This window comes from Rhipicephalus sanguineus, chromosome 1 (genome assembly GCF_013339695.2).
Source record: "Rhipicephalus sanguineus isolate Rsan-2018 chromosome 1, BIME_Rsan_1.4, whole genome shotgun sequence".
NCBI classification, from domain to species: domain Eukaryota; kingdom Metazoa; phylum Arthropoda; class Arachnida; order Ixodida; family Ixodidae; genus Rhipicephalus; species Rhipicephalus sanguineus.
This window is the reverse complement of record NC_051176.1, coordinates 262,415,886-262,441,846: the sequence shown is the minus strand read 5'-3', so window position 1 is coordinate 262,441,846 and position 25,961 is coordinate 262,415,886. Positions and strand designations below refer to the sequence as shown.

The following is a 25,961-nucleotide window of genomic DNA, read 5'->3' as shown; positions in this document are numbered from 1 at the left end:
ATGGGCGCCTCCATTCCATTTTAGTTCCATTGCGGGGAATTAGAACTCGCCGCAATTCCATTCCTTTCAATTCCTAGGAATGAAAAAACTTAGCCCATTCGCACTCTGGGAATGGCCGGGCAGTTCAATTCCAATCCTGGAATTCTCCGACGTAGGAAAGGCACCTTGATAGTTTTATCGAGTTAGGAATGAACGCCCCATAAAGCTGACGTCATCAGATGCATTAAGAACTGCAAAAGTACGCAAAACACGTTAACAAGGTCGAGGGATAGTAGCTTGGCGAGATATCTCGTGCAGTACAACCACCCTACTAATTCCCATAGGGGCAGTTCTCCCGCTACCTATAGTATTTGCATGGTCTGCATGTTTGAACGAATGGTGGTGTTTTAATATTGTTTATGCTTAAATGTGTTAATGCTAAAATGACGACATAGCGTATTTTTATGCTGACAAAAGTAGTATTCAAGAAGACTAAGCAGTTTTGCCACGCGTCTGGAGCGGTCGTGAATACGGAGAAAAGTAAGATTTGGTTAATGGGGAATAAGGCCCTCTAGATCTGCTGGTATTGGAACAGTGCACCACTCGGGCACCTTGTGCCTTTGTATAGAATACGGAACACTGGACCACACTGCTCGTCAGCACTCACGCTTGTCAAGCGCGCCTCGCTAGCATGGATGGGGTGAGGAGAACTTTCTGCGTTCGCCTGTGCGCAGGTATGCAATGTCTTCCTTGTCGCAAAGGGTATTTACGTGTGTCAGGTACTAAACTGCTCGTGAGATAAAGATCAGGCTGTGGATAGAGTATTCGCCACTTTCGTGTGGGGGTATCAATGGGAACCAACGCGCAGGGATAACTTGTTTCTTCATTCGGTATCTGCTGGGATAATGCATTTGTTTGTACACTAACTTACGCCTCGGTTTCTAGTAGGCGCGTTGCTTATAAATATACCGTGCTTGTAATCAGCCAAGCCATTTTAAAAATAATGCTTTATTGTTAATTTCGGGGCTCTGACTTACTAATGTCTGAGGTTTGAAAAACAGCATGTAGACGAAAACGTGCTCTATTTTCGGAAAAAGACGTAATTCCATTCCCATTCCATTCCGTGCAAAAGGCGCTTAATTCCATTCCATTCCATTCCTCCAAGCGTTGTCCCTATTTCCGGGGTCGCGAAAATGTGGAATGATTCCGGAGTCATTCCAATTCTGGTGGGGCAACTCCGCAACACTGGTGGGAAGCATTAACCAACACACTCTTTGCGCTATTAGCATTGTGTGATGACTGGTTGTTAGTTTACTCTGCTGCCACGCTATATTACATATATTAACACGATTCCTTGCCCGACATGACGCCTGTATAAAGTATTTTTGCGAAGGAGTTACAAGCATCAGCGTGGCACTGTGGTGGAAGACCCGACTGCCACGCAGAGTGCGCGGGTTGAAATCCCACCCAATCCTAGAAATTTGTTTCTCATTTAATTTTTTCTTATATCACGCGATAGCGGTCACAGACACCGGCGGCGGCGGACAACTATGGCGCCAAAATCAGCTGTTGTGATCTCATAACAGCTTTCGCTGTAACAAACTTCAGCGCCGACAATGCCCTCTCTACGCTGGCCTGCGTAACAGGAACGCAAAAGTCCACTTCTGGTTGCCACTGTTCTTGTTTTTCGCACAATTTCAACATACAGTAAAACCTCAGTGATACGAATCTCGTGGGGTTACCAAAAATATTTGTATCATCCGAAATTCGTATCACCAGAAAACATGGAAAATTAATATTCGACAAAAGAAAGCTGGCGTATGTTCTCATTTATTGTTTCTCAGGGACGCAGCAACGTCATAAACAGTTCCGAAAGATTGCCAGTAATGTTTTTAGATGTCAACGATCATGCGTGTACTCGTAAATATCCGGCGCGTGCACGCACGTGTAATTAATTAACCAGGTGTGCTGTGACCCGTGACAGCTAGTAGCCTCTTCCAAATCTTAGTACGCATTTTCGCATGACATCAGCGTGCTGCGGCGAAAATGACTGATGGGGCGCTTTGCACGCGATTGAGCGCCAGAAAATTTTAGGACCGCTGCCCTTTGTTGTTATTACTTTCTTATCGCGGCGGTGTTTTGGATGTTTTTCGGGAGATTTACAGCCGCGCCCGTACTGTCGGAAGGTTTGCTCAAAATTCTGGTATCTCCTGTGGAAATCGGAGAGTTGGGAGGTGTGCGCGTCCCCGCCAGTCGTACTTGTTGATGTTGCTAGGCCTAGCTCCTTCGCAAAGACATGGCTTGCATCTAGGTGTCAGGCACGTGTAAACAAAATACAATGACGCTGCCTCGAGCATAGCAGAACGCGTCGACGCGTTAAAGAGAGAGAGAAAGAGAGCGCGCTACGTAGCGTCATCTGTAATGTAAACGCGAAGGTATATATAGGCTCACTGACGCCTCAAAGATTCGCGCGCACAGTCTCGGATGTCTCGGAGGTTACGACGTGCCGCTGATGGTCTGTTCTAACAAACTATTGGCACGGCGCGCATGACAGCGCCTGATGCCTTCTCTTCCGCGACAGCACGGGCAGCACCTGTTCGTACCTGCGTGGTAGCTTACGTTCGTATCAAACGTCACCGGGTGAAAATCGCTTCGTAACAACCGTACATCATTACATTGCAGGCTATTGGGCATTGGCCGGGACCACAGAAAAATTTGTATCACCCCGAAATTCGTACGAGCCGTCATCGTATCACCGGGGTTCTACTGTATCTTTGCCTTGGAATTCCTGCCTGAGGTACGCGCTAATACTGAGATATGCTCACAATGCGTGAACTCAGTTGCTCCGGATTGGGAAGTTTTCTCGTGAACCGAAAAACGATTGAAAAAATTTCGGTTTCACTCCGGAACGAAATAATAAATAAAGTTTCGGTTACGTTTTCGTTCCGGTCGTAAATATCGGTTTTTCGTTTTTCGTTTTCTGTTTTCGTTCCGTTCCGACACCCTGAACCAGGCGTTACACAATGCGGACTGCGCAAGTGGGTCGTTTAATGCTTCGAACCCATTACAAAAGGACTCAGCCATAATTCTTCATCGTCATCGGCTACAGCTTCAACAAAGTGCACATAATGCCTTACAGATGTGTAGCGGGTACCTCGCTTCTCCGCAGAATGACGACTAATCACATAGTAGGTGCTTTCCTACTTCACAGAAATTATGATGACTTGTGGGGTAGTGGGTACCTTGCAAGTGTAGTTGTAGTAGTAGCCTCAAGAGAGTTTACAAGGGCCGCTCTTCCAGCTTGCACTGTGACTGGGCCGCGTGTTCCGGGCAGGCCTGGCGTTTTTATTTTCTTCCACTTTATCTCAACTGCTACACTTCAATTAAACATTACAAATAATGCCCCTTGTACTTTCCTTGGCTTCATTGTTTATTGGTCTCATATGGTTGGGTCCAAGTGTTCTACAGTCATTCTATCTATATACCTTCGCCGTCATTCACTCGTGATTATGCCGCAAGTTTACATCCATCATCGCCCCTGCGACGACGGATGCCAAGTGCTAGACTACCGTGGCAGGTGTTGTCGTCAAACAGCCTTCGTAGTTGTTCTTACGCATTCTTCGTCACGCTGTCGTCGTTACACATCCTCGTCGTCATTTGAGAATCGCCATACCTCTGGTCGCTATGGCCGTTTTGAGAGGGAGACCCCTCGCGGTTTTCCAGGCCTGAGGTTACAGAAAGGCGAATTGGGCGTTGCGTGAAATTTTTTTTTCGCCAACCGTGGAGGGCAAATGGCGAACTTGATTTATTTTACGGCAACACTGTTCTCAAAAAGTACAATAGACGGTTTCGCGGTTGCGATAGTAGCAGAAAGCGTTCTACCCCAAGAAACTTCCGGTCACTTCATTTATCGTTCTCCAACACCGAAGAGGAAACCTCGTTTGTAAGTTGTCTCAGAGTGAGGAAAGTCTCGTTTTACGTTTTCGGATAAAAGGAGGGCGCATAAAACTCAAGAGTACCTCTTACAATCATGTGTATAGCTTGGAAGAATATTTATTTAAGATGTTTAACTAAACACACATAGAAAGGTGTTATAAGTCTGCAGGCTTCTCGCCAAGGCTTTTCTACCCCGCCAGTGCTTGTATGCGACGTCGGTGGACAAAACCGGAAGCCGCCCAGGCCATGTGTTTGTAAACACTGAAACCGTATACATGGGCGATGCGCAAACTGTTCTGTCACTACCAACAGCGCGCTCGCAAGTATTTGGGAAAAGAAGACGAAGCTGCGGAGATTCCACGCGCACCGCAATGGCGTCGAGAACGGCGGCCGCGCGCCTCGTGAACAAGCACGTGTGCCACATAGCCGAAAGGTGTACCCCGGAAGAGCCGTGTTTCCACGACCATGGTGCGCAAGAAGCAGATCGACCGTGCCAAGAAGCGAGCGAGATGGAAGGGCGACGAGGAGGAACCCAAGTGGGACTCGACAGTCTGTCACGCCTTGGAGGCCCTTCAGGGCCTCGTGTTCCAAGGCGCCAGCGATCGCTGCAAGTCAGCCTTACTCAAAGAACTGGTGCGTGGTGTTCCCTGTTGTTCTCTTCCTCCTTTTACCTCATCGGTACGATCGACAAAGCGGAGGCGTTAGCTTGGAATATGCATACGCTAACCGCTTCATAAGCTTTTCTTTCGTTAGTGCTATCTGTCACTGACCAGTCACCTGCGCTAATAATAATTTCAGCATCAGGATTGGCTGTAATTTTCTCCTAAAAACAATTCTATAGCGCACAAGAGCTTCAAATAGGGGCCCTGTATCTGTTGGGTTGTTCAAAAGCCGACATATTTATACGATACGAAAGAACTGGCGGAGCTAATAAGCGTTTTTTCTTTCTTCCAGTCTCTACGTCAATCGCTTACGAAGACTGGGCATGTACAGGTGTAGTTTGTTTAACGAGGAGGGATTCGATTCGCACATGTGCGTCGGATATACTTCACGCCTTGTTTATGTCCTCTATAATATATTCAAGCTCCCGCCATCTTATTCCTGAAGCCAACTCCTTCAGCAGCTCTATACTGCGAAAACCATACGTCTTACGATGGAAGCTGTAGGCATTGCTATGTCTCGCACTCCAATTTACAAACAGTGCCGCTTACATTTGGGATCAATTCACGTTTGTGAATTCTAAAGCTGGAAATGTTTTAAATGCGAGAATAATGGGTGGGACAGATTTTACATACCGCTTCTTTAACGGCATGCTTGAACCAAAAACTTAGAGCACGATTGAGCTTCGCTTTCAAGAGTAGAACGCGATAGCGTAATCGGACCGCGTTCGTATTGCATTCCCAATCTCCAGCCTCGCTTCGCTTCTCGGTCGACACCTAAACCATGCCGCAAGGAAAGGCGAAGTGCGGACGCGCGCCGGCTTCTATAGACTATGTTACGTAAGGCATATGGGCACCGCCATCATGGGTTGTTAAACGAATGTTTTCCTATTTTTTGTATCCCCTGACGCGAACTGATAAAGTCAGGAAACGCTGAATGTACCAACCCAACACTTTTCATGTGTATACGCCCACCGTAACACTGTTCGCTTAGTTGTTCAAGATAAAACACGGCAAGGTTAACAGCCCAGCATGGCGGCACCGAAACCCGTCCGTAAAATAGCATATCCATGCATGCTGCGCGCAGAACACGAAAAGCACACCCGTGGGCCCTTTGCGCCATCTCGCGGGTTTTCTGTCGAGCGGCTGAAGAACCTCCGAGATTTGTGTACCACCAACGCTGAATGGTGCATATAAATAGCTCACCGTTATTATGCTAGAGGCTGTATGCATGGTGGCCGAGCTGCTAAACGCATCGCGCCACGGAGCGAGAGGGCGCAGGTTCGAATACCACTCAGATTTTTTATTATTTGTTTACTTGCATCTACCTCGAATTTCTCTCACGGACAACGCTGATGTTTCGCTCACAACCAAAGACGCCGATGCCACCGACATTGGAATTTCTACGAAATGACCAGCAGGCACTTATTAACTCTATCACGTTAATAGGTACCTGCTGGTCTAGATTGTTTATATTTAGGCATAGGGATACTGCTAAACAACACGTTACATGACAAGTACTACCAAATGCTTTTATTGCCAGAAATCTACACCGAAGTACTTCGGACGAATGCGCGTTCACACTCGTAAACACACGCGTACAAGCAGCAACCGTGCAAGCTGCTGCTTCCTATCGCTTAGAAAACCACAACTAAAGGTTTCTGTTCATTTCCATCAAGGGATATCGTGAAAATGTCGACACAAACGCCTACATTAGGTTCAGGCGAAGTGGTCGCGGCTTTTCTTTTATGTTTGTAAATTTCTGCAGCATTGCAACAGGTCATTTCTATTTTGGACCAGATATGATGTTTCTACTTTTCAGTACAAGAGAGCACCATTACTTGCTGCAGCGTACTGCGGCCACACTCCATCAGTAGAAGCATTGCTCAATGCTGGGAATGACGTAAACGTCACCGCCAGGGTAAGTCTCATTTTTTCTCGGGTCGAAAGTGTAGCTGCCACTCGAAAGGGCAGGTTGAACATGGAGGCGCGCGATTCGGACCAGAGCAAGTTTAGAGGTAACCTCTTATTATTTTTTTTTTTTTTGTGGCTGTCTGCCTGTCCAAATTTCTTTGCATAACAGCGAAATGCGACTGTGGTCAGCACAAAAGGCCAATGGCTACAGCTTGCCGGCGTTAGTTGCTTGCCTACTTTGTTCTTACGCTCGTCTCTTTCGTCGAAGCTACGCCCCCGCCGTAGGCAATCGCACCTGTTCGCTAGTGAAGCATTGGATGCAAAATGCGTACGACTGCGGACGTTAATTCCTTGCACTCACAAGCCAAAGTTGTGTGCGGTAACTCTTGGCATTATTCCATTTATTTATGCAACCGGTAAACATCAAAACATCCTACAATCGAGCACGTCGTGTACCGCTGCGAAAGGTACGCCGTTTGGATAATGAAAGAAAAAAAGAGTGGTACGTATACAAGCGCGTTAGAGCTATGGATATCGCAATATCCAAAAATTATCAGCTCACTATATATGGAACCACGCAGAATATGCATAAGAATGCATGTATGAGAGTATTTTCCGTTTTCGTTAACTTCCTACTTGTGGAATTCATTCGGCGATTGTTTTGTTTAATGGCATAAGAGAACTGTCTGCCGTTAAATCATATGTAATTTTGCGCCAGCATAATCTGCCTAGAACTTTCATCAAAATCTTGAAATGAGCTGGAATGCCAAACTGATGATCTGCCATGCCTCATTAGAATATTAATTCCTCGAAGTATTGTATGTGGCTCACGGTTATTTACCGCGATACGTCAGCTTGTATCGTGATGTAACGACGTGCTTTTCTGTTGTTGTTTAATTAAAGGACGGGAGCACGCCTGTAATTCTAGCCATAAGTCAAGGCCACACGGATATTGCTTTGAAGCTGCTGGAGGGAAACGCTGACGCAACCATCGTCAACCAGGCAAGCATCGCCAACCACGCATCTAGGATAATCAATTGTATAAACGAAGTGTAGCGCGTATATAGATCAATCAAATATAACTTTACCGTATACCTACGCTAACGCTCAGGGAACTTGTTTTGCAGTAAAATCTCGTAGTCTGTTCTGAGACGGTTGAAATGAATGTCCAGTTGGACCACTTTGCCCAATCTCAAGTTTACTGAATTTTGCCGAAACAATATATGTAACTCATGTTGAAGTGCGCCAAAACTAAATAAGAATTGGCTATATTAGAAAGTTTTGATTTGGGGCCCGTGTACTTAAATTTAGGTGCACGTTAAAGAACCCCAAGTAGTCGAAATTTCCGGAGCCCTCCACTACGGCGTCTGTCATAATCATATCGTGGTTTTGGGACGTTAGACCCCAGATATATCATAGAAAGTTCTGACGTAGTTCTACCGCATCACCGTCACTGCAACAACAAAGCGCGAATTGAAAATTCACGATTACACTCGCGTTGTGTATGTGCAGTTAAGCCTGTGCTATGAAAATATATTTAACAAAAAGGATGCTTATTCGCAATTTATCTGACATACGCAACCGCGCTTCTGTACTTGAAAATTAGGTTTTGCAAAAAGAAAAAAAAAAAGAATAAACGGTGCTCCGTAGCGTCGACGGTCGACTAGGTTTTTTTTTTCTTTAATGCTGTGCACAATTGCCAATAAAATGTTTTTTAGGCCAGTGAAAAGGGATAATAACGCATGTGTTTCTAGTAACTTAAGAGGCCTCACCAGATAGAAATACTGTCACCGGCAATTAAATAACGTATCAGTTGACAGTCCTGGATGCCAAGAAAAGACTGATCTCAATATTTTTTTGTTTGCTGCGCACATTTCTAGGATATGACATACGAAACTGCCTTCTGTGTGCAAGAAAAAAATTCGCAGGCGCGCGAAGGTGGTTTTCTACGTTCGAATTAAGCACAAGTAGTTGACAACTAAACCGATTCAGTTTGGTGCACAAGCTTACCATTTCATCTTTGTACTTTGTTTTTTATAAGACGGTTTTACTTTTTATCATTAACCCTCAAGGTCGCAAAGTATTTTTTCTTCAAATGACACTTTTTTTTACTAACTTACATCTTCAAATTTTACCCAAATAGCGACTTGTTAATGAACGCCATAAATTTTTTTCCTTCGTCACCCTCCTTCAACAAGTGTTTCTTTTTTTTAATTCTTCATCCGCGCTTGTGATAACTGCACGTGTGTGTATGAGCGCTTCGAAAATGCTGCGTCTTTTTGCTGGACGAAAGGTTTTGCAGACAAGGAAACTTGCCGTCGTGACGCTCTAAAGCACTGGAGCACTGCGCTGTGAGCGAAGACGCTGGTTAGAGACGGAGTGTTCTTGCTTCTTCAGAACATGTGCTACCAAGCGCACAGTTTGTCGATGCTCGCTGCTCTTTCGATAGTTTTTGGATAACACAACCTTGCGTGCACACCGCTCTTTACGACAAGGAAGGCTTCGCTATTACGACACATCAAAAGCAAGGAGACCTCGCACGTAACTAAGCGTTCACAGCTCCGACCATTATCGTTGCGGAACGAGAAGCTCAAAAAGCGGTGACTGGGCGTGTTTGGCACCTTGCTTTATGAAAAACCACTCTCGAATCTGCGGCGCTTTGGGTATCTAGAATGCCTAGAATGTCTGCATATGGCACCCAAAAAGAGTCGGAGTTGCGCAAAGGTCCGTCATGGAGCAGTTCGGGTTTGTGCGGTAATGCGGTTCTCGTCCGTGAAAAGGGTTAAATTCGAGGTAGTTCAAGGCATCGAATGCTATGACATGAATGTCATGGGTCAATGCAAGTTTAGTTTTCTGCATGACGGGGCCAATCAAGCTGTGAAACGCGGCTTTTTCGTCCCGTCACACCCAGCCATTTTGTGCATACTCTTGTGTACGTGCCATATGGGTGAATAAACTCGTGCTTGCATGGCATGAATACAAGATATAGATAACATAATGGGGCAATAATTATCTACACGACATGAACTGCACGACATGAATGGCAGAGCATGGACAATATGACTGGACAAGAATCACTTGACATGCGTATCATCACGTCATTAATAGCATGCGCGACGCAAATGACATGACATATATGACTCAAGAAGAAGAAATGGATATGGGCCGGGCATGTAGCACGTCGGCAGGATAACCGGTGGTCATTAAGGGTAACTGACTGGATTCCAAGAGATGGCAAACGCGTGAGGGGGAGAAAGAAACTTAGATGGGTAGATGAGATTAAGAAGTTTGTAGGTATAACGTGGCAGCAGAAAGCACAGGACCGGGTTGATTGGCGGAACACGAGAGAGACCTTTGCCCTGCAGTGGGCGTAGACAGGCTGATGATGATGATGATGATGATGATGATGATGATGATGATGATGATGATATGACTTACATAACATATTGCATAGATTACATGGCATGCATGCTCGCGAGCAAAGGTTTGGAGACGTCATCATCATCAACAACAACAACAACGATAACATCAACAAACATGATTTCTTCTAACGCAGCTGTGCAACTTGTAATTTCTTCAATCCATTGTATTATTGTCGTACGAAGGCTGTATGCCACTTGATTTCAGCCGGCATGCCCTCGTCACATCATTTATCTTCGAACTCTTGCTCACCACTGTACACTGGTTTTTCCACGTAATTTATTTTCCATTCCAATTACTATTTGAAGCGAGATGACTGTTTTTACATGTGATCTCGTTGCCCTAGGAAGGATACAACGCGATTCATATGGCGGTACAGAAGATGAACACTATCTTATTCAACGAACTCTGGACGAAGCTTGAGAAACTTGGCCGTACGGACAACTCACTAATGGACAAGGTGAGCGCATAGATATAAAAATAATTCCTAAAGTCTATGATGTACTTAAATATCCTTCTCCTCCATTTTTTTCTCTCAGAACAACAAGACTCTACTTCATGCGGCTGCCGAAATTGGGTGGGACTACTGCGTGGCATTCCTGCTAGGCCGTTCCTCAACAGACGTCGAACAAAAAAGCAGGGTAATGTTTTACGAAGTTATCAGAACCCTGTTCCTTATATCTGTAGCAAGAACATGCATTCGTCTTAATACTCAGCGCGAACGCTACAATCAAGATCTGTTCAAAGTCGTGATAATGCAACGGGCTCAACCTCCCGCGAATTTGTTTAATCATCAGCAGTTTTTGATCTTACACATGCTTTGCCGCGTCTATTCTCGTGTCTTGAATCCCCTATTACATGCATGCGACTGAGCCATCTCTTGGCTTATATCAAGAGGTTGCAAGGGTAAATGATATTTGGATGACATTTATAGTATGGATTTGTAGAAGCGGGCACTTTTCCTTTTTATAAGACATTGAAGAGCTTTTGCTTGAAAGTTGTCTGAGATGACTGCCGGGTCGTTATGAATATAATGATTCTATTTCGATTATTTATTTTTCCGGGTTTTTTAAGTGGCCCGGGTGGCTTTTCACCACTGTAATTACCAGAATTAGCAGGTTGTGAGCGGTAGATAATAACGAAGAATAACAAATTGGTTCTTTTTTAAACCTAATTTTCAAAGGCTTGAGGTTGTTCCTTCAGTCAAGCTTCAGTGCTAAGCTCAAAATCTTGCTTAATGATATCAGGCTGTTGTAGTGCTATGGACTAATCTGAATCGGATTAGGTATAAAAACAGATGCTACTGATCCCACTCCGTTACGTAATTACATTACTCAAAGTAGAGTTGTGTTAAATAATCATTTTTTTATTACTATACTTGTTCAAATATTAAGTCAGTAGGCGCTATGCCTCGCCAGATGGCACCGCCCGTTTGATCTTTAATATATCTGAAATGTGAGTCCAGAGTAGCGCGGTCATTGCTTCACCTGCAGATTCGTGTTATGTGCAGGATGGGAGGACTCCCGTGATGTGCGCCGCGTATGAAGGCCAAACAGACGTCGTTCGTCGCCTACTTCAAGCTGGGGCGCATATATTGGCCGAAGACCAGGTAAACATCGTGGCAGGAGTGTATTCCATTCTTCGTTGTCTATTTGCTAGTATAAGTGCAAGCCATCGAGTGATAACCATCCGCATATGACTGATACGTGTACGAAAAGCTAAAGAAAGGTCAGCAAAAAATTATAATTTAGACACATATGGCTTATTATTGTGTTGGCTCCCACTGCTGCGAAGTTGTGTTTCCGTCCACTGTTACTTTCCTTGTTCTGGTTCTTTCTACATTGTTTTTATTTTCCCAATGTGTTTATTGCTTTCATTGGCTGTTAGATTCATACGGTTGCGCATAACAAAAGTCGAGCCCTAAAAATTTCATTCACAAGAGAGCTGAATTCTCGTCTCCTACTTTTGGCAACATTTATCCTTGTTTACCGTCGCTACGACGAGGCAATATCGTGAAAGGTGTTACACATGTAAAATTAAGATTGACTCGTAAAAACAGTTGCAGCGACTTTCACTAGGATGAAAAAACGATCATGTTGCTCACCGTTAGAGAGTCACTGTAAGCGTAACCTTGTACACACGGCAAGTGTCTTGACAATTGGTGCTGTTATTTTCTGTCATTCCTTTCATATTTCACAAACCCCTGTTTCGCTTTTCGATAACGCCTATAAAATTTTTACATAGTTGGTTTTTGCTTTTTAAATGATTTCGACATTGGTGTGTAGGTATAGGGAGCTAGGTTGAGTCCCTCTTTCAGAGATACGGGTTTGTTGACTCTTGATTGCTTCAACATGGCCAACGAAAGTGTTGCTATGCCACTGCTTAGCAGAGCCAGATATTCTCCATGGCTGCAATACCGTCATGTGCCTTGAACGCACCTATGCTTAAGATATCTCAGTAATCCATTGACACTCGCTTTTTGTTTCCTTTTCGCAGTCTGGTGCGACAGCGGCATGTCTAGCAATTTGCCGGCGGCACGATGCAACCGCAAATCTGCTATTCGGCAAGATGAGCGCTGCTGAAAAGGCACAGTATGTATCGGTAAGGCAAAAACATGTATTAAGCTGATAGCATTTCCTTTTTTGGAAACATGTACCAAACATGTTGCATCATATTTGACCACGTTAAAACGCTAAATGAAGGCCAATGTTGTATTCTCAAGTACCATTATGCTATGGCTTTAGTCGTAACGTAAATCCACATGCGACACACGCATTCGGCAAGAGAAAGTGCTGAGCCACGACGGCCGCACCCGAGCAACGCATGCCATCGACCAGCACCCCGATAAGGGCACCGCGAACGTATCCGCATGCGTGTTGGCCCCTGGCCGACAGATATTGAACCCACTACGTACAGTGGCTACACCGCTGGGAGTCGCAGGCGCAGTTCAAGAGCCGGCGCAATGTGTAGCTATGTCTGTACAATTACCACTTGTGCGTGCGCTTTATTCAAGACACTCGTCACAAAGGTAACGTTTACTTTTTTCTAGCATAAGAGAACTAATCATTAAGAGGCTTTCCAGGCAGAACAGGCAAGATCAAGAATATTACCACGAATTACGTACCTGCCCAACATTCTAGCGTATTTAGGTTAAAACATAGTGCTATCACTCTTTTGAAGGGCGGAAGCTACTGGCAAGACATCGCGGACGCACATGCCGTATTGAATTTTGCTTGGCACTAACAATTGATGCTATGTGCCCGTACTTCGTGCATTGTCTTTTATACAGACTATTCGCTATAACTTATACGTTCTGCGATCGCTTAACGTTCAGTTACTTGATATGCCGGTGGCGTACGTCAGCAGCACGTTACATCCTCCTCTGGCGAACCGTGCAGAGGAGGATCTCCCTGATCCAGTACCCGAGCGCATCGTCGCGCGACCACCGCTGTTTCTATCGGGACACGCTGTTCAGGGTGCTGCTGTTTGTCCGGCGTCAACTGGAAGGGGGCACGGAGCTGCTGCTCAATAACGACGTGTTCGTTTCCCTGGTGGCGTGCGGTCGGCGCAGCCGCAGCGACCCGTCCGTCGTAGGGCCTCTGTTCCACCTGTGCGCGTGTCTGATGTACGACAAGGCGGACTACAGCAAGTACGTCCACGCCGACATGGTGGAGGCCTTCATGCGGTGCGGCGGCCTCGACCTCTCGCGCGACGTTCTCGGCCAGGAGGCGGAGTCATGCGATTTCCAGTGCCGCTGCTCAGCGCTTCTGCCGGTGCTGCCCGTGGCGGAGCTCGAAGAAGGGCTCTGTTGGGTGCGCGAGCACCTGGACGAGCTGGTGAGGCCCTTCCATCTGTTCGGCGCCAAGAAGGACGTTCTGGTGTACTGGGTCGAAGGCGAACACGTCAAGACCAACGTTATGTGGGACCGCTTCACGGAGGCGTTTACTCGCCTCCACCTGGAGGTTCGCGGCACGCCACTTGAGTGTGACGCCGGCGCCGCAGAGGGGGCCGAACCAGCGAGTGACCCGAGCGCGCCGTTCGCGTTGTTGCAAGGCGGCGCCGTCAAGCGCAAGAGTCCGCTGCAGTCCCTGAAGAAGCAAAACCAGAAGACGCTCAACAAAAAGGCGCCAAAGCCGCGTGCCGTCCAGGCTTTGCTGCAGGTGACCTTCAGCGAGGACTCTCGTATGGCCAAGACTGCGCGCAGGGTTCCGCTCAGCGTGCCCAAGGCCGAGGAGCAAGCAGCCGCCCCACCAACGAAACCGGTCAACGTCTTGGCCGTGATGCCTATGGCTCCTACTGTGGTCCCGGCAGCACTCCCGCTGCAAGGATACGCCAACGCCCTGAAAAGCAATCTTCCTAAGGAGAAACCGCCATTGCACTTGGTAGGCCGTTGTTTTCTGAGTAGAGCGTCAATCCATTCATGCGCCACAGCGGTTTCAGCAGGAACATTAGGCAAGGGTATAGTATGCGAGGGAACTGAAGCGCTGGCGCATTTAATGCTGAATTTTCAATGCTGAAGGCATTCCAGAATGTCACTAACAAAATAAATCGCATCGCTAGTTATGCATGATTTTTTCCCAGCTAAATAAAAAGCTAGAAGTGGTATTGGTTGGTTCACAATACCATCGAAAAGTAACTTAACACTATGCAGTAAAGCGTCAGCAAAAAAATAAGCAGTACTACGCATTTTTTTGTGTCGGCGAGACAATATGAGTATTGATACACATAAACAAGAAGCGTAATTTCAGCTTGATCACACACCTCAGCGTTTTCTGAGATTTCAGTAGCTTATGGCGAGACCCATAGTTGAGGCATTTTTTTGGCCGAACAGACGCAGAAAGCTCAAGATAGTTGTAATATGTTACGCACAAACAAGCGATGGCGTAATAATACGCCCGTCGTAATCAAACGACTACGTGCAGGAGGTAAAGGCGTGCACAGTGCTATTGCGTGCATCTCGGTAACGCTGATTTATTACCGAAATAGTTCCGTTTGTATAATGACAGATGCTAAAGCGCACCACGTGGTCATGTGTGGATTCGGGGGTCCAGAACTAGAACCCAACTGGCCCGGCAATGCCCCGCCACGGTGGTCTAGTGGTTATGGCACTCGACTGCTGACCCGAAGGTCGCGGGATCGAATCCCGGCCGCGGCGGCTGCATTTTCGATGGAGGCGAAAATGTTTGAGGCCCGTGTACTTAGATTTAGGTGCACGTTAAAGAACCCCAGGTGGTCGAAATTTCCGGAGCCCTCCACTACGGCGTCTCTCATAATCATATCGTGGTTTTGGGACGTTAAACCCCAGATATTATTATTAACTGGCCCGGCAAAGACGCCATGGGTGCTGCGCATTTAACTTTAAAGCGGACAGATGTTAAGTACGCATGCCTTTGTGCAGCGGCGGGAATCGAGATTCGCTGTAGGTGCGGTATATTGAGTGTCAAATGAATGTATGCACGTTGGTAAAACATGTCTTTGGCCGCCACGGTGGTAGTACTACCACGGCCGTTTCCATCCAGCGGCCGTGGTACTACAGTGGGTATACGGTGTTCGGCTACTGACCCGGAAGATGCGAGTTCGATACCGACCGCAGCATTGGCATTTTGATGGAGTCGAAATGCTAGAGGCCCGTGTACTGTTGCGATGTCAGTGCACGTTAAACAACCCCATGAGGTCAAACTTTTCGGAGTATACCACAACGGCGTGCCTCATAATCATATCGTGGTTTTGGCACGTAATACCCCGGATATATAAAACCCCAATATAGAAGCACTGATGTGTTCATGCATTTTGCATCAAACACTTGTTAGCAAAATGGGTTTTAGTTAGTGTAAACACTGCAGTGACTGCTTTTTTATATAGTTGTGTACTATCTCGCCACTTTTAAGAATTCCTAAAAATTGTGACACGGGATAATATTGAAATTGGCAACAGGACTTTAGTATCGATGTATTGTACATTTCGGAACTTGTCGATGCCTAAGATTCTTAATCGTTGTTTAAATACCTTGTACTGTAAGTATTTTTCGCAAATCGGTAGTTTCCTTGTGATGGCGATTACCGCCCGTAACATTACCGCCTGTAGTTTTTCTTTTGTCATTTATGTCATAATGCTTTGATTCTTGACTTCAAGAAAGCACTTTATGTTTTTGCTTTGTGCGAGGCGATTTGGTTATTGGCACTTTCACGCGCAGAACGACTTAACAAAAAAAAAAACCGTTGCGTATTAGGCGAATGACAACAACAGTTGCTGGAAGTCCTTCTGGGCTACTCGGAATACACTTGAAGTTTCATTTGATAGATAAATAATTAGTTTCCGTTTCGGGGCATAGGGTGAATTGAAAGGATGGACAGCGAGATACGAGTAATCCAGTGACGTTGCTTTCATGATGTTATCCTTTAAGAGGTTCTTTTTTGTTTTTTTTTATTTTGGCGGCGATGAAGATATACAACGAAATAGGAACAAAAAGAGTAGGTGCAGAAACTACTCATTGGGGTTGGAGAAGTATGCGAACCTTTGTGTTTTGTATCGAAGAGTATATATACTATTGTCCGCGTTCTTTTCCTTCCGCGCCCTTATCGCTAGTTCTTGCTATAGGCTAGTCGATTCACAAATGTAAGGGGCAATAGGACGAAAAATAAAGAGCCGGGCAAGAAATGACGTCGTTTTATGTGGCTGTTGCATGGTTGCACCTCGCAGTTCAATGCATGTGTGATAACGAGGCACGAGGTTCCGTGTGAGTTCTGTCGCGAACGTGCAGCAGTAACACGCAGTGCAGGATGCGGCATTTCCACCACCGCCTTCGGTCGATTGCGAAGGCTTTCTTATTGTCACATAGGGTATCGAAGCGCTAGATGCCACGAAGAAATGGTAGGGGCAGAAGTGGCGCGCTATCAGTTTTACGAGTGAATTGTTGCTATGCGACGCGCACGCTAATCTTCTCAAAGAGCTTGATCCCGCGCGAGGAAAGAAATGGTAAGACTGCTAATCTCTATCTTTGGCGTAATCTTTGACATTATGGGTAGAATACTGGGCAGTTGCGCTTGGGAGTATTCGGTTGAAATCGTGTAATCACACAGGGAAATTACAAGAGCTTGTGTTAAAGCTTCCATTGAGCCTATTCGACGAGAAACCCAGACAGCCAGCCGCGTAAGACCCTAGGCAAGCAGGCGAAGAAAGCTTACCTTCGCTTTAAAGGTGACGTAACTGAGAGCTTCCGTGTCTGGATTAAGGCGTTCTCAAAATCGTGCGATCGTATTCTCTAAGGCAGAAACCCTCATATCATCGTCAAATAAAGAGAAAAGCAAAGCGATAGGTTTTCAGGCTTCCAGCACGGTCCAGCATAAACAACCTCAGTACATTCACTGTGATTGAAATCCGTCTCAATTCTAAATTAAAAGCTTTTATTTCGTATTACTTTAACGTATGGCAGCTCTGTTTGGGATACGGCAGGAACTGGGAACTACGAAGGTATGCTGCGTACAAATAGTCCAAATATACGCAACACCAAGAAAAAAACATAAACAAGAGGTAAGAAACAGTTAAGTTCAAGCAAAAAATTGCCCAACGGAAACAGACCGAATGTCTCCAGGCAGGAAGTTGAGTAATTAGAGGAAAGAGCTGTTCAAACATGCCAGCTCAGGAACACACTGGCGTAGCCAGGGACTTTCAATTTTGCATGTCCACACACGCACGCATACAAACGCACATACACGCACATATACAAACGCACGCACGAACGCGCATAATGTATAATTGAACGCCCCCCCCCCCCTCCCCCGGAAAAAATGTCTGACTACGCCCCTGGTGCACCATGATACCTCCTAGTGTAAATTTTGTGTGTGATAACGGAGTTCTAACAATTAAGCAAGTGCGAGATGTTCAGCAATACTATAATGTGACGAGGGCTGAAAGCAGTTATCTAACGCAGAAAGTTCAGAAGGCGGTAAAAAGTTGCTGCTATAAGGATGGTTGCAATGCAGACGCGAAAGTACGCAGCAATGTTTTTTTATTGTTATTTCGGCTTTTCTTTGTAGCCCGGAAAATGCCAGGTAAAAAACGACGTCATAAACTTTTTTTTTATTATGATTAGCATGCTCTAAAGCATTTCGAATACAACTTTTGCCGTAAAGCGAGTACTAGGGTTTAAATAAGTAGTCTTTAGTTGCTCTAAGAAAGACAGCGTAAATGAAGACAATTAAAAGCCCCAGTACATCTCTTTATTCACGTAAGATATACCTTTTTTTTACCCTTTGGTTCAAGTTAAGCGAAACTACTGGTATCTTCAGATAGCGATATGCGTGATTAAACAAATAAGTTATTATCCACGGACCAAATAAAAAAACTTCTCGGTCACAGAAAAGTACTTTAAATTTGTGCTAGTGTTTCTAAGTTTATAATGAAGTTGGGCTCTTGATGGCGCTAGCCCGAATCTAATCGTTACAAATTGTATGGTCACTGAAACCATTGTTGGATGTTACAGAACCAACCGCACGCCTATGGAGCTGACGACAGAACCAAATCCCCGAGGTTTCACTTCCTTGGGGGTTTGACATGGCTGGCTGACTGAATTTCTATCGGATAGGCTCAGCGGGGTGTTTAGCACAAGCTGCTTGTTCAATACGAAAACCACCCCGCGGGAATGTCTGCATACTGAGCGAAAAAAAAAATAGAAAGTCAAGCGCGAAGTGCCCGAATCGCGTGTACGACCAATGGGCCAACCGATGTTGCTGTAATCGACATTGAAGAACAGAACTTTGGGCAGCAGTAACTTTGCATTACCCCCCAAAACGAGCACATCGTATCCCCGCTCTTTTATGGAACCGTGCGCACACGTGTGACAGAGATGAGCAAAACAATTTAGATAGCATAGAACGCCCCGTTTCTCGCGAGAAACTTTTAAGCTTAGCCGAGAATGCGTATGTGCTCGACAGGTCGACTAAAAACCCTGAGAAACAAGAATACAAAGGAAATCTAACTACAAAGCAAGTATTGAAACATTACGTAGAAAAACGCACAGGAAGAAGAGAGAACATAGCAGAAGAAACAACCAACCCAGGAAAAAAAAAAAACTCTTCTGTGTGTACCATAAAGAAAGAATAACCATACTTAAATAAGCAGGCGCTTCGTCAGGACATTATAGGCAAGAAAATGCTTCAACAATAGTTTCATTAAATGAAATATGATGCTTATATGTTAATTTGCAGCTTCAGGTCACTGGTTCTAATTGTGAAACTCAAGCCGAGGTATCAGTGAAACCATGTCTAGATACCTGCCCCGCCACGGTGCTCTAGTGGTTATAGCGCTCGACTGCTGACCCGAAGGCCGCGGGATCGAATCCCGGCCGCGGCGGCTGCATTTTCGTTGGAGGCGAAAATGTTTGAGGCCCGTGTACATAGATTTAGGTGCACGTTAAAGAACCCCAGGTGGTCGAAATTTCCGGAGCCCTCCACTTAGGCGTCCCTTATAATCATGTCGTGGTTTTGGGACTTTAAACCTCAGATATTATTATTATTAACGATGTCTGCCTAATAGAAATCTTTAAGACCAGTAGCCCTTTCGAGATATTCGTCCCTAAAATTTGGCCCCTGACTGTTAGAGGCACGTTTTCGGGAAGCTGTTAGCTAGAACGTCGATGTGTTTCCTAGGGTATGTTGCGACCACGTATCTAGAAAGTTGTGGCAATCGTAGGATTCCAGCCAAGCAAACACGACCGCTCAGGCGTACAGATACACGTAGGAAAATTAAACAACGCAAAACCAAACGCGAACCACAGGAAGCATAGTGGACACGTACAAGAGCTGACACTCAAATTTTTTAGTAAAAAATTGCTATATGTATTGGCACACATTATCATGGTAAAAGAAACCAAAACCCCGCGAACATCAGCCAATCTCCCTTCTTTGCACATGACACACCTCTCCCGTTCACATAGAGTTCATGCGTGTGCCACTTGTCAAAATAGTTGTTTTTTTCTGATAGCGCGACTGATAGATGGCTGATGCATTTAACCTGTTCTTTCATAATATGGTATGCTTCAATAATGGGTACAGAGGCGCACCCGCGATCTACCCTGCTGAGTGTCTTGTTCGTATACGCGTACGAACATGGTAACGGAATTCTAACAATTAAGCAAGTGCGAGATGTTCAGCAATACTATAATGTGACGAGGGCTGAAAGCAGTTATCTAACGCAGAAAGTTCAGAAGGCGGTAAAAAGTTGCTGGTATAAGGATGGTATACGTACCTGATCATCTTTATTTTCTGAACCATACTTCTCCGTATTTGCTTTTTAATGAATTCCATACCACACAGTCTCTTCCACCACACTTTAAAGAAAATTGAAGTACGTCAATGTCGGATTATAATCATTTGTAGTTTGCCGGATCAAGAAATGTACGCCGCCGAAGCCGAGGTGCTAGCTGCGCTATTTGTTGAAGTGTAACAACGTTACTCCGTCCCTCGTATTTCAGTCCGTCGTGTGAATCCACCTTCAGAGGAAAGAACTCGGTAGTTGTTAAGTACGTCGGTTGTTTTTTTCTTTCTAGGATGAAACGTTGCCGCCTAGATTCAAGTTCACTGGCGATGGGACACGAAGCCCTCGAAGAAAACGTGAACATGTTTCGTTATCCGGCGCATCAATGTCGCTCGAAGGCAGCTTTTCGTCTCAACCTTGCATAATGGTCACCGACGGCGGAAGCCCTTCCCTTCGCCGTGTGCAAAGCGACCCCGCGCTGAACAGCCCAAAAGCAAAGACAGCAGCCAAACAGAAGCTCGCGTTTCTCGAGTCCAACAGCTTCGGCAAGACCGTCACCGATGAAGCCTGCGAAATGTGTCGTACCTCGCAGGCTGCTGACAGTCCGACAGTGCCGATGGAGGCGGAAACGAACTCCGGATTACGCTGCGAAAAGCGGCCCATTAACGACGATTCGAATGCCAACCAAGAGGAGCGCGTCACGCAAATAGCGGGACAGAACAAGGACGCCTTCGCACCGGGTCAGACGAAGCGTAAGCTGGGCTGTCACAGGTTACACTATCTACAAGAGCACCTATTTCGTGAAATAATTCGGTCCCGACAAATGAAGCACCCAGAAGACAATCGGGACGCCTCATCGACCGCGATGGCTCTCGTTGAAACGATGCTGAGAGCCCTCAACTCTCTATTACAAAAGCCTGTTTACAAAGCCAACGCCAGTTTAGACCCGCGCATCGAGTCTAAACCTCTCTTCACCGTCGACAGCGGCGCCGTGGACTTGTACGCCCAGACGGACGGTAAGGATCCCCAGTCTGCTGAGGAGGCCTTCAACCGGGAGCTCTTGAAAGCGGATGGAGCATGGTCTAACAGCTTCGCTTACGTCGCCGCCAGGGAGATCGCGTACGACGATCAGGCAACCCTAAGCTCCGTCTGGCTGGCCGAAAGCCAGCGGTGGAGGAAAGCTTTCTTGGATGTGGCCAACTCGCCTCTCAGCTCTCTGGCCGCCGTCAACGGCTTCTTCTACAGCGAGGAAAAAAGTAACTTCCTCGCTGGAGCAAGGTGAGGCTTTGTGGTTTAAGTGCCAGCCCTTAGTTGGGATCCTGCGAATGATTACGGTTATCGGAGGCCAGGTGATGGCACATACGAGTTTTTAACGTGGTTTCACGGCCGCCTTTTCGTCAATTTAAATTGTATTTGGTAATAATACCTAAAAGTTTCGTGTATTTAGATGCATCCTAATCCTGCAGATAATCTTCTGTTTCACTTGCACCGAGACAGTTACGGGAAAAACCTGCGGAAATAATACTGGCGGCAAGAAAAATAAGAGAAATGAAGTGAAGTATTCTTTGGTTGGATGTGAATACAACAGATTTTATTTTCGACGGGTTTGTCTGTATCCGGTCAGCGTGGCACCACTCCAGCAGGCTGTGCACATCGTTATTATGATTGGATATTAGAGTTGTAAGACATACATATGTGCGTCTGAATTGATGATAGCAGTATTCTACAGCATAAAGTATGCATTTCCAACAAGAGGGTTAGGCAGATCACTGACATATATTAGGAATAAATGCGGACCGAGGATGAAACCTTGGGGCTATTGATGCAGAACTATCGATGGTACTATCGATACTATCGATAAATGAGTCACTATCAAACTATCGTTGATAAAAATACTATCGATAGCGCTATCGATGGTAAATTCGATGGTGCTATCGACAGTGTAAAATCAACAGCGCGAACTCATTGCAGACTAAGCTTGGTTCCCCGCGTGCGTGGTACATAGTGGAGCCGGAGGAGCAGGCTGGAGGGCAAGAAAGTTGACATGCATGTGTTCTTCACCAGAGTGCTTCGCTGACTCATGATCATAAAGTCAAACTGTTCTGATGTAGCGGAAAGGAAGGCGTTACATGTGGTGGAACTGCGCGGCTTCTAATTTATATTGTATTTCATGATTTCGAAATAAAAAAATATCAAGAACTACGTTTGTTAATTGTAAGGTGTAACTGGTTGCTTTTGGAGATGAAATTATTGATGGACATATTTGGCGGTGAAGAATGCTGCAGCAAGAGTGGGAACTACGGAGCTCTTTATTTGGGCGAACTTGTGCCCAGAAAATCAAAACTAAAAAAATACAAGCGATACATGCTGCCTACTGATGGCGGCGAGAACAGTCGTCGCCCGTCGAGTAATCTGATCATCGGTGGAACGCGCGTCTTTTATACGTCAGTCGTCGAACCTTCCAGCGTTATCGTTGGTGCTCGCGTAAGAGCTCTCTCGAATAAACTTGACTATTCGCATCCGGCGCGTAATCTTAAAAGATTGATCGCAAACCGTCGTCAAGCTTCTAAACATTGCGGCGCGGTTTGCGTCGAATCTTTGCTAACAGTCTTTGTGACCGAAACTCGAATACATCGAAACAAGGCAATAAACACGCGTGGCAGTAATATCGGTAGTAATATTAACGATGGTACTACCGATTGCACTATCGATAGTTTGTTGCTATCGATAGTTTCAAAAAAACTATCGATGCTATCAATAAGCAATTTACCGATAGTTCTGCATCACTACTTGGGGCACACCAGCATTAGTGAACATGGTTTTAGAGTTAACGCCTGAAATACTTACCACCTGCATTATGTCTGTTAAATAGTTAAAGTAGTAAAAGTAGTAATGGACAGAAGATTCCTAATGATTCAAGCTTAGGAAATAATGTAAGGTTATTTTTTCAAAGGCTTTCGTTAAGTCCACAAATACAGAAGCTGCATAACTACACTCATCGATAGCCAGTTTTAGTTAATTGGCTGGAGCAATCAGAGCAAGCTCACTCGAGTAACTTGGGCGAAAGCCGTATTCGAATAGTGAAAGTATGTTAAACTGTGAGGTAATCAGTTAAGCGTTTTTCAATAGGCTTTTTAATTACTTTGCTAAAAAAAAAAAGGTAGAACACAGAAGGGGCGATAATGGCAGATTGAAGGGCGGTCATCTCTCTGAAAAAATGGAGATCCTGCCTTTTTTAAGATTGAGTTGGAAAGTATACCTAATTTCAACATGTTTATTGTGTCCACAAGTATTTCAATACAAGTATGCATACGAAATTACGCTCTGCACTTTATGTCCTTTATGCTGTTAATTTATTAATATTTAACCACAAAATCTCAGTGCTTCCTAGATGCTCCTCATTTCCACACATTTGATTCTTTAATTAGGGTATTTTGGCTAACCCCTGCTATTTTTCTTTGTATGCGATGCGTAGGAACTGCTGTAATCTGTGTTTTTTATGTTTGTTTTGAAAAGGAGGTCCCATTACTGCCTTTGACTCCGGTACATTCTTCTGTATATTTACCGCTTCTGATCTTTTCTATCATCACAATAAAATAGAATCTCAATGATGGCGATGAATTACAAAAAAAAAAAAGATCGAAGACCTAGAACGAGAAAGTACTAAAGTGGGGCTAAATATCAATATGCGAAGGGCAAAGGTAATGCCCTGGCGAAAGAGAAACTGCTCATGACTGGCGACCAACCTGAGGAGTCTGTGTGTAAGTAGTGTACCTAGGCCAATTACTGACAGGGGAGCCTACTCATGAAAAGGAAGTCTACCGAAGATTAAGAATGGGCTGGCGCGCTTACGGCAGACACTCCCGAATAATGACAGGCAAAATACCGCTGCCTCTAAACCGGAAAGTGTACAGTCATTGTGTAGTGCCAGTACTAACATATGGGCCGGAAACTTCCTTAAATATGGAATACCTTTTCGTTTGGCTTGTATGTGAAAATGGTTTTATCTATATGTACCTGGAAAGATGTATTGCTTCACCATGTTACATAAGTCTGTGATTCCGTTAGGAAAAAGCACGCAAAAGTACTTAGTACGCGAAAAAGTACTTAAAAAAATATTGGTTATAGTGTATATTTTTAAAACGCATGTTAGTGTGCCCTTAGCAATGTTTTTTTTTAAATATACCTTTTGTATCGATGCACTCCTGTTCTTTATATGTATTGACATATGCATAGGCGTGCGCAGGGTTCCCCTTCAGGAGGAGGGGGGATGGCGAAGGAACAGGGGATTTTGTCCAGCCGCTAAAACAGCGGCTTTTCACTTTTGTCCTAGCATTTGTACTTTTAAAGATGAATGCTGAAAAAAGTCAGTTTCGCTTCAAGGGCGAAACAATGAATGCGATAGCAAGAAATTGGAATGTCACAGGCAGAAGGGCAAGCAGCTAGAGACTTGCAGCGTGCTGCTCAAACGCAAAGAAGGACGCATGAAAAGAACGCACGGGTATACACAGGACGAGCACGAACTGTCACAGTTGTTTCTTCAACTAGCCGCTACTTTGGGTATTCTAGCTAGCAGCTCACTCCTTTCGCAAACGCGGCCGCTGCAGCGAGCAAAGTGACCTTCGTGTGGTCTATAGCTTCAACGCAGTTTTTGTGGTGAAAGCAAAAGACATACAAAACTCCCCCTCAAGAGGCAAGCGCACGACTTCAAGAGAAGAAAATAAAGACGGCGCTTGGCAGTGGCACGTGAAGCCACGGCTCGCGTTCCCTGCTGGCTTCGATTCTGGTCACTAAAATAAAACTTCATTGGGGTCTAGTTGGTACATATTCCTGAGGCTAAAATTACAGCGCAAACGCACTTCTTTGTCCTTCTTCTTTACCGCGACGGCTGCATTTTCGATGGAAACGAAAATGTATGAGGCCCGTGTACCTAGTTTTAGGTGCACGTTAAAGAACCCCATGCGGTGGTCAAAATTTCCGGAGGCCTCCACTACGGCGTCTCTCATAATCAGATATTCTTATCTGATTTCTTATTATTCTTATTAATTCTTATTATTCTTATTATATTCTTATTAATTATTCTTTACTTCTTTGTTCCTGCACCCATCTGAATATTGTTTCATGTCTTCACGTATCTAATACATATATCATCCGACTAAAACGCGTTTTTGGGCTACTTGGTGCATGGTCTGACAAAAATTTGGAGGCACAAAGGAACGAGGAAAAGAAATGACAGGACTGGTGCCAACTAACAACTGATTTATTGGAAATCCCATTGCATCCCAGGTAACTTCACGCGCATGCGCGAGTCACATTGCAAAATCATCGTAACAGAATGACAACCGACCTTTATTATCAAGACTTGTCAAAAAGTGCAATTCATTGCGATATAAATTCAAAGACGGCACACTAACACATTAGGCACCCTTTTTATTTATGCAAAAAGCCTCCAACAACTCTCTGGCCACCTGGTTTCGACTTTTCCCAAGCACCCCGGTTTCGAAAAACCGCGCCGCGCATGCGCAGGACTTGCAGTGCGAAGGCAAGTGTAATCCAGATACATTGTTAAGGGAGGCTTAATGTTTCATTAATCGGATATTTAAACATATACCTGTCTGGCCGATGTGTGTCCTACCACAGCTGAGGGGTATTTCATAACGCACCCCAACTACACATGGGCAATACGGTTTTACATGCTGTATGTCACAGGCGGCCTTATTGTTTTTCTCAGAAACACAGGCGAATAGCCGCGAGAGCTTGTTAGCGGCGGAAAAAAACCACGGGAACATCATGTCTACC

General features: G+C 45.2%; 1 protein-coding gene across 1 annotated transcript in view; it reads left to right on the top strand.

Annotated features, from left to right (window-relative positions):
* Window positions 1-10,258: 10,258 nt before the first annotated feature.
* Window positions 10,259-25,961, top strand: part of LOC119378855 (uncharacterized) — a 47,880-nt gene continuing 32,177 nt past the window's right edge. The window contains exons 1-6 of the mRNA XM_037647899.2: window positions 10,259-10,368; window positions 10,448-10,549; window positions 11,419-11,517; window positions 12,405-12,509; window positions 13,307-14,290; window positions 20,455-21,440. Coding sequence (XP_037503827.1) covers window positions 10,276-10,368; window positions 10,448-10,549; window positions 11,419-11,517; window positions 12,405-12,509; window positions 13,307-14,290; window positions 20,455-21,440 — 2,369 coding nt within the window. The 5' untranslated portion in view covers window positions 10,259-10,275. The remainder of the gene's footprint in view (window positions 10,369-10,447; window positions 10,550-11,418; window positions 11,518-12,404; window positions 12,510-13,306; window positions 14,291-20,454; window positions 21,441-25,961) is intronic.